The sequence below is a fragment of the Berghia stephanieae genome, chromosome 2 (assembly GCF_034508935.2).
Source record: "Berghia stephanieae isolate SIO BIC M18660-M18661 chromosome 2, UCSD_Bste_1.3, whole genome shotgun sequence".
In the NCBI taxonomy this organism is placed as follows: Eukaryota; Metazoa; Mollusca; class Gastropoda; order Nudibranchia; family Aeolidiidae; genus Berghia; species Berghia stephanieae.
Window position 1 is genome coordinate 26,940,688 of NC_088361.1, and position 14,916 is coordinate 26,955,603.

At 35.2% G+C, this 14,916-nt stretch overlaps 1 protein-coding gene across 2 annotated transcripts; it reads right to left on the reverse strand.

The window, feature by feature from the left end:
* Positions 1 to 3,465: 3,465 nt before the first annotated feature.
* On the reverse strand, positions 3,466 to 13,359 carry LOC144964598 (uncharacterized). 2 transcript variants are annotated; one of them, XM_078899049.1, is made up of 6 exons: positions 12,959 to 13,359; positions 12,449 to 12,623; positions 11,952 to 12,038; positions 10,728 to 10,789; positions 9,694 to 9,910; positions 3,466 to 7,774 (listed from the first exon to the last, which is right to left on the reverse strand). In XM_078899049.1, the coding sequence occupies exons 2-6, from the start codon at positions 12,510 to 12,512 to the stop codon at positions 6,519 to 6,521; spliced, it is 1,686 nt and encodes a 561-aa protein (XP_078755175.1). In that variant the 5' UTR covers positions 12,513 to 12,623; positions 12,959 to 13,359; the 3' UTR covers positions 3,466 to 6,518. The 2 variants fall into 2 exon arrangements, with proteins under 2 accessions (XP_078755175.1, XP_078755174.1); XM_078899048.1 differs by lacking the exon at positions 12,959 to 13,359 and having other exon boundaries at positions 12,449 to 12,947.
* Positions 13,360 to 14,916: the final 1,557 nt, after the last annotated feature.

The window sequence follows — 14,916 nt, forward strand, 5'->3', positions numbered from 1 at the left end:
GGAGGATCAAGGGAGGTCACTTTGAAAATAAACGAACTTCGAGTCACTGATGGGTTACATATCATTATGACGCTCACAGAACCATTCATTTCAGACATGCCTGCTTGAAGTTCTAAAAATTCGCCGGGTAAATTAAGTAGACTAGTCTAGTCATTATATTATTCATAACCTTTGTTATCCCGACACTAGGATTTGTATTGACGTCATTTTAGTTTATTTCACAGTCTACTGAGGAGTCATATTAAGAAACTAGAGAGCAGGCACCGGTATAAGACGCAAATTAAAAAAAAGGAAACATCAAAATTGATTAAATAACTACTAAATGAAGACAAAACAAAACAAAACAGCAAAAATTAAAAAAAAAGCAAAGAAAAAAAACGACAAAAAAAAAAACAACACAACAACAACAACAACAAAAAAATCAAACGTGTTCAATTATTTGTGCATGGATTTTTGTTTCAATTATGTAAACCATTCAAGTTTCATGAGACTTTAACTCCCTCCTTACCAGCAATTTTTAGAATTTCCCCCCGAAATTTCACACCCACGCGACACAAAATAGACTTTTCCTAATCAAACAAAAAAGTACGAAGCGCATTCTATACAGAATGTTGTTCAGCAAAAATGATGTCTACAACAGAGTGTTTAATATTTATAGCTTTAATCAAAGCATTTCTTTGGATTTTGTGATGTATAAGAGAAATCAGAATGAGAAAATTGTCGGTTGCATAGCAACGAACGTGACGATTTTTCTGTGGTTGGTAAGAAAAGGGTTATAAAGGACATAAAAATCAATCAAGAGACGTGGATGTTGAAGTTGTGATTATTTAAGACAACTGCCACAAAGTGAACTGTCCACTGTCAGTTGAGACAACATTTGCGTTGCATTATCATAATCATAATATCTTGGTCTAAAAGAAATTGTCATGGTCGATTATTTAATGTTCTTTTCAACTAAACTCGAACAGTACAAGTTTAGTCACCCATCCACGTGCTCGCGCACACATACACACACATATACGAACGCACCGACATAGACACACACACACACACACACACACACACACCCACACACTCGCGTAAGCGCATACATACACATCAAACGCATCCTCATATCGAAAGGGAATTAACAAATGTTATAAAGGTGATAGAGCAGATTTCAAAGGGCATGGACCATTGTGGAACCCACCAAGTCAGGACATCTCTGGAAAGGTTCGTGTGTGTGACTGTGTGTGTATGTGTGTGAATGTGGATATGTGAGTGAGAGAGAGAGAGAGAGAGAGAGAGAGGGAGAGAGTGTGTGTGTGTGTGTGTGTGAGAGAGAGAGAGAGAGAGAGAGAGAGAGAGAGAGAGAGAGAGAGAGAGAGAGAGAGAGAGAGAGAGAGAGAGATTGTACTAGACAAAGCAGAAAGAAAAATAATTATGATTAATTATCCAAAAAGATCGGCCTTCCATTACTAGGGATCGAACCTCAGACCTCTTGATCTGACTATTTGCCGAACAGACGTCTTTGAACGTACTACTGTTCCACCGCAGATGTTCTCTTCTGAAAGTGTGTGTGTGTGTGTGTGTGTGTGGGTGTGTGTGAGAGAGAGAGAGAGAGAGAGAGAAAGAGAGGAAGACATATATATATATATATATATATATATATATATATAGAGAGAGAGAGAGAGAGAGAGAGAGAGAGAGAGAGAAAGAGAGCGCGGAGGGGTTTTATATATATATATATATATATATATATATATATATATATATATATATATATATATATATATATTATTTATATAAATATATATATATATATATATATATATATATATATATATATTATATATATATATATACACATATATATAAATATATATATATATATATTTATATATATATATATATATATATATAAGTATCAATCCACTATTAAGGTGACCACTGTGAAATGCACCAATTGGAGGACCAAGCATATGTCTTGTTCAAATTGATTAAACTGTTCAATCTTTGTTCAAATGAGTATAGTTTGATTCCCTACAATGATTTATGAACACAATTCTGATGCTTGATGATCACAATGGTATATAGAAAATTACTCGGTCCCCCTAATGTTTTACTAAGTGTTTCTGTAGCTTTAAGGAGACATTTGGTAAAAACATGTTTTTAGGGAGACCACATTAAAAAACCCTTTTAGGGAGCCCAGTATATGTTTATATATGTGTATACCTAAGAGTGCATTTTCAAGTGAGCTACCACCAAATTGTCTAAAATAAAGTAAGTCCTTAAGATTAAGAGCTTCATGGCCATAGTGTCGAAGCTTATCCCAGTGTGCGTAGAGTGAAGTGGCCGAGCAACGCATTTACTAACTCCTGGGAAGGTCCATCCCTCAGAAGGGGCGCTCAGGGAAATAACCTGGGACTCAAACACGGCAAAAAATATTCCCAGTTGCTCCGTGCGCCATTGTTTTTGCAGTCCCCGACCCCTTTAGAAACCTGACGACCCAGGTTAAGATCAGAGATAGAAGGGACCAGGCAGAGGAGTTTATTTGTTGTTGTTGTATACCACTGAATGGACTTGGTTTGTTTTGTTTTGTTTTTAAGGGTTTTACGGCGCTTGCAACACATTAAGGTCATATCAGCGCCAGTAAAAAGGAAGAAAATGGGATAGTAAAAAGTTCTGGAACTACAATTAGAGCACCCAAGAAAAAGTAAGGCAAAGGGGATTTGTTTCAAATAGGAAACAGTAGATTCCAAGAGCCCACTATCAAAGTACTTAGTTTGAGATCACCTAAACGTCTCATTCAGACACAAGCACGGGTCCCAACAAAGAGGGATACACTCAAATGTTTACAAAGCATAAATAATATGTAAACAAAACAATAAAGAGCATAACAGACAGATGATTTACAAGGGAAAAATATAATCTCCCAAAACTCGAACTATACATTTGACTGTTTCCCTCCCAGCCAGGTCCTGGACAAAACCAAGTAATCCCATCCCATCCCGAGACAAAGACAGAAAACAAGTTGGAAAACAGACATAGGGGGATAGAAGACGCAACGAGTACGTCCCTGCCCATTATGGGAAGTCGGGAACCCCACCCAGTGAGTGAATGGAGTTGGATGGATAGGACAGCAGATCTGATGGACACAATGAACGGCTTCAATCAACATCTCATTCACTTTAACTTGCACAATGCTTGCTTTGGTTTCGTGGTAGACAGTTCGTCTGACGCCCGAGTTGCCAGGGTTCGAATCCATATTTGTGGCGATGCAGAGTCATTGTAAAAGTCTCATTTACAGTCTCACTTGTGTTAATTGGAGTACGTTACTGAATTGTAACAACGTTGTTCGTGTCCATATAAATCTACTACCAGCTGCACGTTGAGCTCATTGTGGGTTTTATGATACATCAAGCTCGTGTAAAATTACATTTACATTTGACCGAAAAATGATACATAACGATAGAAGTCTACAAATCATATTGCAGGTTTATTTCAGTTCCAAAAGCCATCACAAACATTCATCCACTGTATCACATAAGTCTTTGGTCACCAAATAAAAGCATGAAGTTTGCTATGTGTACAGTGCAACATAAAAGGATAGAAACAGTTTTACTGATAAAACCCTCAAATGATAACAAACCAATATGTTGTTGCTGGTAAGTTGCTTAATTGCATTTGTTAAAAAGCATAAACTGTGAAGCAAAAGTGTTGAAAATCGTTTGAATAAAGTTTAATGCAAAAAAAATAATTCTTAAGCACTTTATGCCGTTCTAAGCTGTCGTTGCTGCATTTTTTTTCATTATTAATTATTATTATTCTGATTAAGGATGAGGGGATAAAGAAAGAATGAAATTAAATGCACAGAGGTGTCATTTCTTGACAGTCACCTCTAAAGATTGCAACTCTTAAAACTATCATAAAAAGAATAGTGAAATTTTACATTAGGTATCTAGAAAATGCTGAACATAAAGCTACATTGGCCAATTAAGTTAGGGTTAGTAGAAAGACTTTTTATTCTGCCATATTTGATTCTTTCAGATAGTTCTACATAGCTGCCAACTTTTCAAAAATAAAATAAGGAACGCTCATTTTGCCCGGGATGAGGGGCGATGTGTGCCGAAGCCCCCCCCCCCCCCCCCCCTTCATCGAATCGCAACATATAAAAGTCAGCCTTTTTAATTACTATTACTAACACTAACAAGTTTGAGATGACAGAGGCTAGTCCAAATGTTGCTCAATTATCGGGTTTAGTACCAGCACATTTGAATCGTTAAAATGACACTTTCCACAATGATTGTTGTTTTGTTTTTAAGGGTTTTACGGCGCTTGCAACACATTTAGGTTATATCAGCGCCAGTAAAAAGGAAGAAAATTGGATAGTAAAAAGTTCTAGAATTACAGTTGAAGCATCCAAGAGAAAGTAAGACATAGGGGAACTGGGAACAAATAGGGATCAGATGTAGATTCCAAGAGCGTATCACCAATGTACTAAGTTTGAGATCACCTATAAGTCTTATCCGGACACAAGAACAAAATCCAACAAAGAGGAACACACTCAAATGCTTACATTATACATTAAAAAATAACAAATATAGTAATAATACATAACAGAGAGATGATTTACAAGGAAAAAAATATCATCTCCCAAAACAATAAATATGCATTTGACTGCTTCCCTCCCAGCTAGGACTCCGGCGAGGGCCAGGAAAAAAACAAGTAATCTCATTCCAAGACAAAGACTGAATCAATCAATCAAAACATTTATCAGTGTCCACTTGCAATACGAGAAATAACAGAAGTTGGTCATTTTTTGGGTCAAATTGATAACTCAGCATCGGTCACTGGGGAAGGAAATTGTAACATTGAAACAAATGACTCTGTAGTGAATAGAGACTCAAATGCAAATTTTGGAACATCCATAGTAACAGCTGCAAATCAAGAAGAAATATTTGATGGTGAAGCAGGAGTGCCAAATCAGCTTACGTGTTCTTCAAAACAAACTGAACCAAGAGGAATTCAAGCAAAAATCGGAGATACATGTCATGGTCAGATGAGGATACAGATAGAGTCAAGTCATATTTTAAAAACTTTGTCGAAGATGTTTCAGCACATGGTTCAAGGGGATCATTACCTAGAAAGTCTGAAATTATTCTGTTCTTAAAACACCACAGGGTATTTTCACAAAAAGGAATCCCTGAAGGTACACTAATTAGTTTGGTGAAGACAAAGATTTTTAATGAAAGAAATAAATATAGAAGGGAAAGAGCGTTTCAATCGGTGTAATGACAATCATGAATTTGATTTGTATTACATTCATTGTATTGTATAGTGTTATTGACATATTTTGGGGGTTTACAAAAACGTTTTATCTTTATATAGTACAATCTGTTCATCATTGCAATATCCTTTTTTATATTATATGAACATTCATTTGCTCAGCTTGAGAGACAAATGCTTTGTAGAACCATAGCTGCCAACCGTTCTGTTAAAAACGGATTTGTTCCGTATTTGACTTCCTGAGTCCGTAAGTGCTTATTTTTAGTTCAAAATCCGTATTTTGTAATTTTTGACTAATTTGTGGTAAAAAAGCCATGTGAGCCTAATGAATTATTATTATTGATCCATTATTATTATTATTACTACTACTACTATTGTTGTTATTATTATTATCATTATTATTGGTGTCCAGTGAGAGCATAATCTCCATTTGTGTAGCTCTTTAATTTGAATTATGCCTCTAACATAAATGATTTTCAACAATTAAAAAAGTTCCATTCGTTTATATGACGCCTGTATTTTACTCAAACCTTTCATAATGTATTGGAGATTTGCATAGGATATGGATGTTAGCCTCGATATACTTTGAATATTCTAAGACAGTATTGATACTTTCACTATTTGTTACAAATATTATTTTAATTAAGAATAAAATTAAATCCACCTTTTTGATTGGAAGGTATTCAATAAGAAAATCAATTGCTTATATTGATTAAAGATGACAATGATTATTTCCCTTTATTAATTTATGAAATATATAAATTTAATCCCTTTAAAAACATCTTCATCTGATTTTAATTTTTTTTTTTCAAGCAAGCTTTTGTAACGGTTTAGGTTCAAGAAAAATAAGTATACTCCATTTTTAGGTGTGTTTATCTTGTCAAAGTAAAGAAGTAGGAATTCTCTAATATTTAGAGGTGCATTTTACTATAACTACTATTATAGTATACTACTTAAAGACCATTATGTTGCATGAAAGAAAACATATATGCAATCGTCTACTTTTTATCTGAACTCACCTAATTTTTACCCCAAAACGCCCTCTCAAGTGATGTACCAGGTTGGTAGTTATGCATTTCTAACCATCTTAAGTTATTTCATTTATTTTACAATCGTGCTTCTTGTGTATTGGTCCTTATCAAAGTTGAGGCAGTTGAATTCTTTCTTTATATTGTCCGTTCTGAATTTTGATCTCATTGTGGAAAGCTCCCATAGCGGGCAGGGAGGTACACACTGTGTCTTCTATCCCCTTATATCTGTTTTTTACGCTCCTGTGCAAGTTTCCTTAAAGGCTGAATTGTGTCATTGGGTATCAACACAGGGACCAACATCTTGCTTCCCTTTCCAGACTGATAGGCCAGCTTATACTTCTCAAGTAACGCTTTTTCCAGAGGATCAGTGACATGTTGTACAAGCTGGGGATCAACCCATACACCTGAATCTGCATCATTCCAGTCTTTTAACAACATCCTTGCGGGTTCTCCGCCTCTCCTCGCATTAAACATTGTAAGCCTAGCTACGATGACATTGCGAAGCCTAACAAACATATGTGAATCAAATAATTGATAATCATCCTCACAAATACGGACCATCTCTTCAGTAATAAATTGCCGTAGCTTCTTTATATCATTCTCTAATGGCATCTCTTTGGGTTTTCTCAAATTTGTTCTCTTTGCTTCACATTGAACTCTGGCTGTAAAAAAAATACTATCCCAATTATAATCCAGGACAGCTTTGAACAAATCTATCTCTGCGGATTCTTCCATTTTGTTTTGCATTATATATTCCCCTTTTAAGAAATTAATTAACTTTTTCAATATAAATCCAATTGAAAGCTTCAAGCCTGCTTTCAATGTCCCATCCTCTTTCAAAGTCATTTCAGAAATGGTTTGCGATATTTCATTAAAGTTACAACGCTTCACCACGTCCTCTCCAGAGAAAGAAGGTTGATTCGTTCTCTTCCTAGTTTTTAAAATCAAATTTCCTAAGATGCGTAAATCACTCATTATAACTTTTCTCTCCTTCTTTGAACTTTTACTCCACAATTTTGTTCCTAACAATACTATAGCTTTGTCTGATCGACACAAATTTCCCACTTCATCATTCCGAAATTTGTCAAGAATATTCTCCTTTATTTCTTTACTTGCATTGGGAGCCACGGGATAAAATTTTACAACCCCAGTACACAGAGCATGCTCAGTACTACATTTCTTTTTGTGTTCATAAACCCTTCGTCCAGAGTAAAACCCCTTACAGCCAGCACACATAACAACTTCATGTGACCCTTGTGCTCTCTCACGCATAACTATTGAATTGTTTCTAGTGTTTGAATAAAAAATGCCCTTTTTCTTGAGATAATCCATTGTTCTATCCCTTTCCTTTACAGGCTGTTTCATGGCCTCTGTAACTTCTGTCTCATCTTTGTGTTTCCTCATCAAATGCCTTGAGAGTTTTGTTTGCAACTGTCCACAGTATGGACAGGGTCTCCTTGGCTTTTTGTATTTCTCTGGAAAAAAAAGAAGAAAATAAAGCACATCATGCTATGAACTATGAAAATAAATCAATAGACAGATCATATGCACATCAGCTACATGACAGCGATAGAGAGGAATAGCATTCCAAATATTTAAGGCCTGGACAAGTAACTGTCATAATTCCTTCTTGTTATATACTTTTCTACCATCTATTCCTTTGGAAGAGGTATGTTAGATTTGTGGAGACCTCTGCCACATAACAAATCCAGTGAAAAGACGCCATATTTTTGTTTTGAAATAGAAATAAATAGATCAATCCACCCACTTCACTGGGTTCAGGGTTCCCTCTTCATTATAATCAAAATATGAACATAAATCGGAATAGTAACACATTGAAGTCTCATCTGAATACATAGATTGTCCTTTGTTGTTTCAGCGAAAAATCAGACAGAATGTCAAAAGAATTTTAGGTTTTTCCCCAACCACCCCTTGGAGGTATCAGTATCAGCGGAATGGTAAGCGTCATGTTTTTTACGTTGAGCAACAAAATTTACTCCAAATGCTTCACTCGACCCAGGCGGAAAAGCAATCAAGAATAGACCCAAGTCCTATCCAAAGACTAACATTTCATTTAAGTTTATTGTAGGCCCTTGGCCAATCGACAAAATTCAATTCACATAAATTATTTACAACAATCAGAAATTAATTATATCAATAATAGTAATAGAATGCAATGAAGGCAATATCATAATAATAATAATAATAATAATAATAATAATAATAATAATAATAATAATAATAATAATAATAATAATAATAATAATAATAATAACAGTAGCGGCTATAAGTAACAATTAATATAGTAACAAAAGTAATAATAGACTATAGTTCATAGTCATAACAATGACTTTCTTTGTCATTGAGGGAGTGAGAAAACATCACCGGCTGGCAGAACAAACAGCCGACATCAATCAAACGTCCTCCAGACCGGTTGAGCATCGGCTTCATTAATTCCTTAAAGACTTCCCCCCAACTGCCTGAACGATGCTGATGCCCAGACAACTTAATCCTGATTTATATTTTGTGGGAATGAAATATGACATGTATATGCCGGAAATATTTCAATAACAAACACACTGTTCAGATAGAAAATATTTGAGTCTTGCCTTTGTTAATTGATACAGGTAAGTTAGGAAAATAAATGCTAGTAAAAACGATCAGCAAGTTCGTGAACACTGCTTCTCAACTCGAACATATGTTTTCATCAAATCTACACACATCATGTTGTGAGCTGAATTTTAATGATCTCAGTTGTCATTGAAAGGAAACCCAAGAATTTTAGAATAAAGAAAAATATTGAACCTGGAAGTCAAAAGGGTTTGTAGCACAGCAGGCATTATCAAAGTATAATTTTAGTACCGACAAATTAAAAAGAAAATGTGCTTTTCTTTAAATGCTCCCAATCATCATATACTGTTTAGGTTGCAAGATTAATAAAAATGTTATCTACTCTGATTCTCGTTAAGTTTCCAGCTGGTCTGTGAAAAAAAGCCTTAAGCATCATAGAAATACAAAGAAACAGTTTTAATATATAGATGGGTTGTAACAAAAAAACCATTTTAACACTTACAATACAAGCAATTTAAGTCTATTACAGACAAAAAAAAACCCCAATAAAATAAACATGAACATTTTTATGGCTGGTTTCACTGATATCACTCACACATTGGGGTTTCAGATTCTAAGATGTCCACCCTATCAAATTTGGATTTGTGCTTGTTATGTAAATGGTAGCGTATTTTGCGACGCAGCACTGCCAAAACAGAAAAAAAATGCAATAACACAAATGCAGCACCATGGAGGGGGTGGAAGTTTTCTTTTAAAAGGAATGGGTAAATTAAAATTGATCCCACAAATATCAAAGGAGAAGAATGACAAAAAAATGACTCACCATTGCACGTAACACGTTGGTTTGCAAGTGTATAGCATTCGGGTTGAACCTGGGTCCCAGACTGGCAACGAGGTTCAGTCTGTGATAGTTGTGGATGAGGCTCTGACTGAGTTGGGGAATGAGCACTAGGTTCCAAAGACAATGATGTACTCAGCATTGGGTACCTCACAGAGTACGTAGAGGAATCAGACTCGGAGTCAGCAACAAAATCGGGACCCTGTATATTTTGTGGAAAAGATGACAGATCAATCAATTTATTCATGTTGACAATAAACATGAAGAGCCATTGTTTAATAATCCAACTAAACAATTAGCTGGTTAATAATGCAAGTATAATAAAAAAGAGTTGAGAAAGGCAGACATATTGTCTAAGTATTTAATATGTTCAACTGTGCTTGGATAAATATAGATACACCAACCAGGGTTTCAGTAAACCGTTTTTAACCAACTCTTTAAATCCTACACCAGGACCAACAACTACAAAACAATTTTTTATATCACTACGATTCTGGACATATAAACGGTTGTCATTGCAACAATATGAACTTCCTAACCTTGCAACTGCAATATAGTTAACAAAAAAAGTTGATAAACATTACGATGCAAGAGAATTTGGACAAAATGCGAGATCAAAAGTATAATCCCAACAGAAGCTATTTTAATTTTTCCTGGAAACGCATCATTTTCACATTTTGTCAAATAAAAAAACAAACGACTTCAAATGTGAATGGCTCATCAATGAATATCACTTCAAAATATAACGAGGAAGGTTTAAAATAGTGTTATTGTTGGCGAAGTCCACTGCAAAGAAAAATTTTTAACAACAAAAAACTAGGAGATCTCACTGGTGTAAAACAGTGTTGTCCTTGTCCTGAAATATTGTATTGCGCCTAACAGACTGCAGGTCTCATCTTTTGTGGCAAATGTGTTTTGTCCACCACAAAATATGTTGATGTGAAGCATTTTGAGCATGGTGCCAACTGTGGATAAACGCTATACAAATGTTATGATTTTATTTTAATGTACATACTTACCACAAATGAATCATGTGATATGGAACTTTGTTCTGCATCACTTTCAGGCTCTGAGTTGGAGTCTATATAGAAAATAAAAACAACAAAAAAAAAGCTGAAGACTATCATGTGCAAGTTTTTCTCTAAACTCTTAAACAAAAAATCATGCCATCTTGTGCTGTAAAAGGATTTTTTTAAAATTATTTACCTTATGACTATTGTCCTTTGGAAAAAAAAAGAAAATTAAGTCCGAAACCTTCTGGCTATTTTCTTTTAAATTTCAAGAACGTCAGAGTTGGCAAGGGAGGACGGAAATATAATTCCAGAAACCAATCTGTCTATAATCATATCCATATGATAGTTTTTCGTTCAAGATTCAGGTACAGTCCACTTAGGATAATCGCAATACCTTGGGATCATCGAAAATGTTGGGATTAACCGAAATTCAGTTTCCTGTCCACTATTTCAACATTTTACACATTTATTGTCAACTCAAACCAGTAAATAATATTCTTAGTCCACCACATACAGAGCAATTTGATTGAAACAAAAACCATATGGCAGCCCCGTGTAGATTTGTCAACCAAAAGCAGCTATGAAGCAAGCCGATATCTTATTCAGATTGGAAGAAGTTTCAATCTTTTTTCTCAACAATTCAACATTTGTCAGAGTTAAAGAGATTAGCCTTAATGAGAGACAATAAGCTCTCACCAAACTCGTTGGTCACAATGCACAGTTGTTAATCCTAAAACAAAGGATATCGCTCAGTCTCTCTTTATAACTGTCATTTATAACCTGTTGTCAAGATTATGACCAGCCCCACCCCTCTTCTATTTAATGGCCACCGATGACGTCACAAACCCATACTGCAGAGCCCCGCCCTCTTTCGACTCTAACAGAGTGGTGACACACTACTGTAGCATTAAATCCTGCTCACTCTCGATTCTTCAACCTGTCACGATTTCATCCATGATGAAATTTAATCATGATATACTGTTTGATTTCTTGAATTTACCACTTTTTAAAAAACCGAAGTTTGTTGCAATTAACCAGTGACTTTTATATAGAATTATTTCCATTGCTTAGGAAATATTGTGATTAACCGAAAGTTGCGATTAAACGAGTTGCAATTATCCGGAGTGGACTGTAATAGTATTACACATCATGACTCAAAAAAAAAAAAAAAAAAAAGCAAACTATGTGTACCTAAATGTTATTCATTTCCTCATCAAATTACATTCTTACCATTAACATCATAGATCACATCAAAAGGGTTGTCTGGATTGACAGCAAGACATTTTTCAGGATTTTTAAAGCTCAAATCTCTCTGATCTGAAGTTACAAAAGAAATAGCATATTCTCAACATTAAACTATGATTTTGTGATGGCTGTGATATGGCATACTGTATGCATAAAGCAAGATGCAAAGACAGGTTTAAGTTTAAATTATTTTATATTCTTTTCAAAAATCCATTCTAGTTTTGCCAAAATAAAATAAACACGAGAAGTGTTGAGTTGGATAAAGCTAAAACTAAAAGTAGTAGTGGTAGTAGTAGTAAACGACAGATCTTACTCACTAGTGTGAATCTACAGTCTACAGAAGTTCCCGAATTATCTGACTCCACTTCCAAATGACTGACTGACAAGTGACAATCATCAATCGGTGTGTGTGTGATTGTGATGTCTACCCTATTGAAAATCTTAAATCAACAGTGATGTAATAAGAATGGCCAATAACTTACCATTTAAATTATCTCGGTGTCTCTTCAATGATGCCTCCAGCATCAATTTACCCCACGATGCCATAGACGTCTAGTTTGGAACTCAGCAAGTGACGAAAAAATACTTGCGGCTATAGAGAGGACGTCCGTCGGCCACTCTCTCCGCAAGTCAGTTGTTATCAGATAATCATTGGTTCTTGAAAAATATAGAAACACAGCGGTTCATTTAAAAAGACTCTTTTGTAGATCAAGATATAATGTTAGGTATTGCACTTTAAAATCTCTTCAGACATAGAACGGGTCAACTTGACGTCTAGACCAAATCATTTCGAAGATCGATATGGCAACAGCAACGCCTGGAATGGAGGATTTAAATGCGGCATCTGACGATTCTACTGCTATGACAGAAGATGCTCCATTTCACGACGTCGAGATGGCTTCAACTGGCATCAGGCATCAACATGCTACTCAATAATGGGTTTGATGAAGCGTTTGACTAAGAATTAAAGCTGATAACTGATAACCACCTACCTACTACTGACTTGCGGAGTGAGTGAGTGCCGAGTGCCTCTTTATGCGCGAAATTGACTAAACATACGTTTCACGAAAAAAAGAGTTACTATGTTTGCTTGTCTCTTGTCACCAAGATAAGAATCCGGACCAAGATTCGATAAATCTGTTTCTAAAAATAGATTATAATTCGTATATCTTGTTCATTCCTCAGTTCATCAACTTTCACACAATTTTATATTAGGTTTTCATTACTATAAAAATCCATATAATGCTCTAGAATTTTAGAGAAAATTTCGGAAAGATATATTGCCTCACTATTGAAATATATCGATGAAAACACTGGTACCCCTATTGTACTTTTTTCAGGCGGTCACCTTATTGACCAACGTGAAAATTTAGGCATAACTCTTCTTACTGTGGTGTTTAACAAATAACTTCAATACTATGATTTACAATTATATATCCTTGACGGTTGGGTTGACAACTTTAAACTAAAAATAGAAAAGTGAATGTGCTAGAGGTCAAATCAATAGGGGGACCGGATTTTGGTCTCCCTATTGGTAAAGTACTGTAAAATGAACTAATAGGGGTACCAAAAGTCTCCCTATCCGGTATTAATACATATATATATATATATATATTCTATGTCGAGAGAGAGAGAGAGAGAGAGAGAGAGAGAGAGAGAGAGAGAGAGAGAGAGAGAGAGACAATAAGGAGGAGTGAAATATCTGTTCAATGATACAGTTATCGTTTCACGTTATAACAAGTGTAACTAAATGACAAATTGCCATATTTATGGACAATAAAGATCTATTATTATTATTATTATTATTATTATTATTATTATTATTATTATTATTATTATTATTATTATTATTATTATTATTATTATTATTATTATTATTATTAATTATGTGTGTGTGTGTGTGTATAATATGTATGTATATATATATATATATATATATATATATATATATATATATATATATATATATATAGCCTTCACCTAGATCTGTATGTCTCCAATTTTACCCGGGGTAAGGCAAAGGTCTGTGCCAAGGACAGAAGAAGATGGAAGAGTGCTGTTGAGGCCCTATGCTTCGCCAGGAGCCAAGAGTTTGTTTTGTTTATTTTTAAGGGTTTTACGGCGCTTGCATCACATTAAGGTCATATCAGCGCCAGTAAAAAGGAAGAAAGTGGGATAGTAAAAAGTTCTAGAATTACAATTAAAGCACCTAAGAAAAGGGAAGACAAAAGGGGAATTGGTTCAAATAGGAAACATATGTAGATTCCAAGAGCACACTATCAAAGTAGCTACTTAGTTTTAGATCACTAAAAGTCTTTTCCAGACACAAGCACAGGTCCCCACTAAGAGGAATACACTCAAATGTTTACAAATCATATATAATATGTATACAAAACATATTACGGTGCATAACAGAAAGATGATTTAAGGAAAAAAATATTTTGTAGAAGTTGGTCATAATTATACTTGAACACACATACACAAACACAAACACCCCCCCCCCCCCCACACACACACACACATTTAGACTTAAACTTAAACACCGTTTTCAGCGTCAATTTCACTCCAACATGTTTGGGGCCCCGATAGCTGAGTTGGTAGAGCACTCGCTTCACACACAAAGGGATCGAGACCGATCCCGGGTGAATTCGAGACATTTTTTTAAAGACCCGCCTGTCCACCCAGCGGTGATTGGGTAGCTGAGTCTGTTTGATCTGGTGGAAAATACCTTGCGATACACAAACATTCTATCTTTAATGCTATAGAAACCGGGATACTTCGGTTTCATGTGGACTAATGGCTTTGCAGGACTATTTTTTATACCTGCTTAACACGGTGGGTCACATGCCGGCATGTTGTTAAACTCCTTGCAAGGCATCCGTGTCTTCATAACAATTCTGACAGTAATTTTTAAAAAAAAGGGGGTGGGGGGGGGGGGGGGGGGGGTGTG

Excerpts from the sequence above, each read along its gene's own strand:
- LOC144964598 (XM_078899049.1), bottom strand. The coding sequence starts at position 12,512 with ATGGCATCGTGGGGTAAATTGATGCTGGAGGCATCATTGAAGAGACAC. Across the intron at positions 12,039-12,448 it reads ACACCGAGATAATTTAAATG|ATCAGAGAGATTTGAGCTTT; the intron begins GTAAGTTATTGG and ends TTGTAACTTCAG. Across the intron at positions 9,911-10,727 it reads TATCACATGATTCATTTGTG|GGTCCCGATTTTGTTGCTGA; the intron begins GTAAGTATGTAC and ends CAAAATATACAG.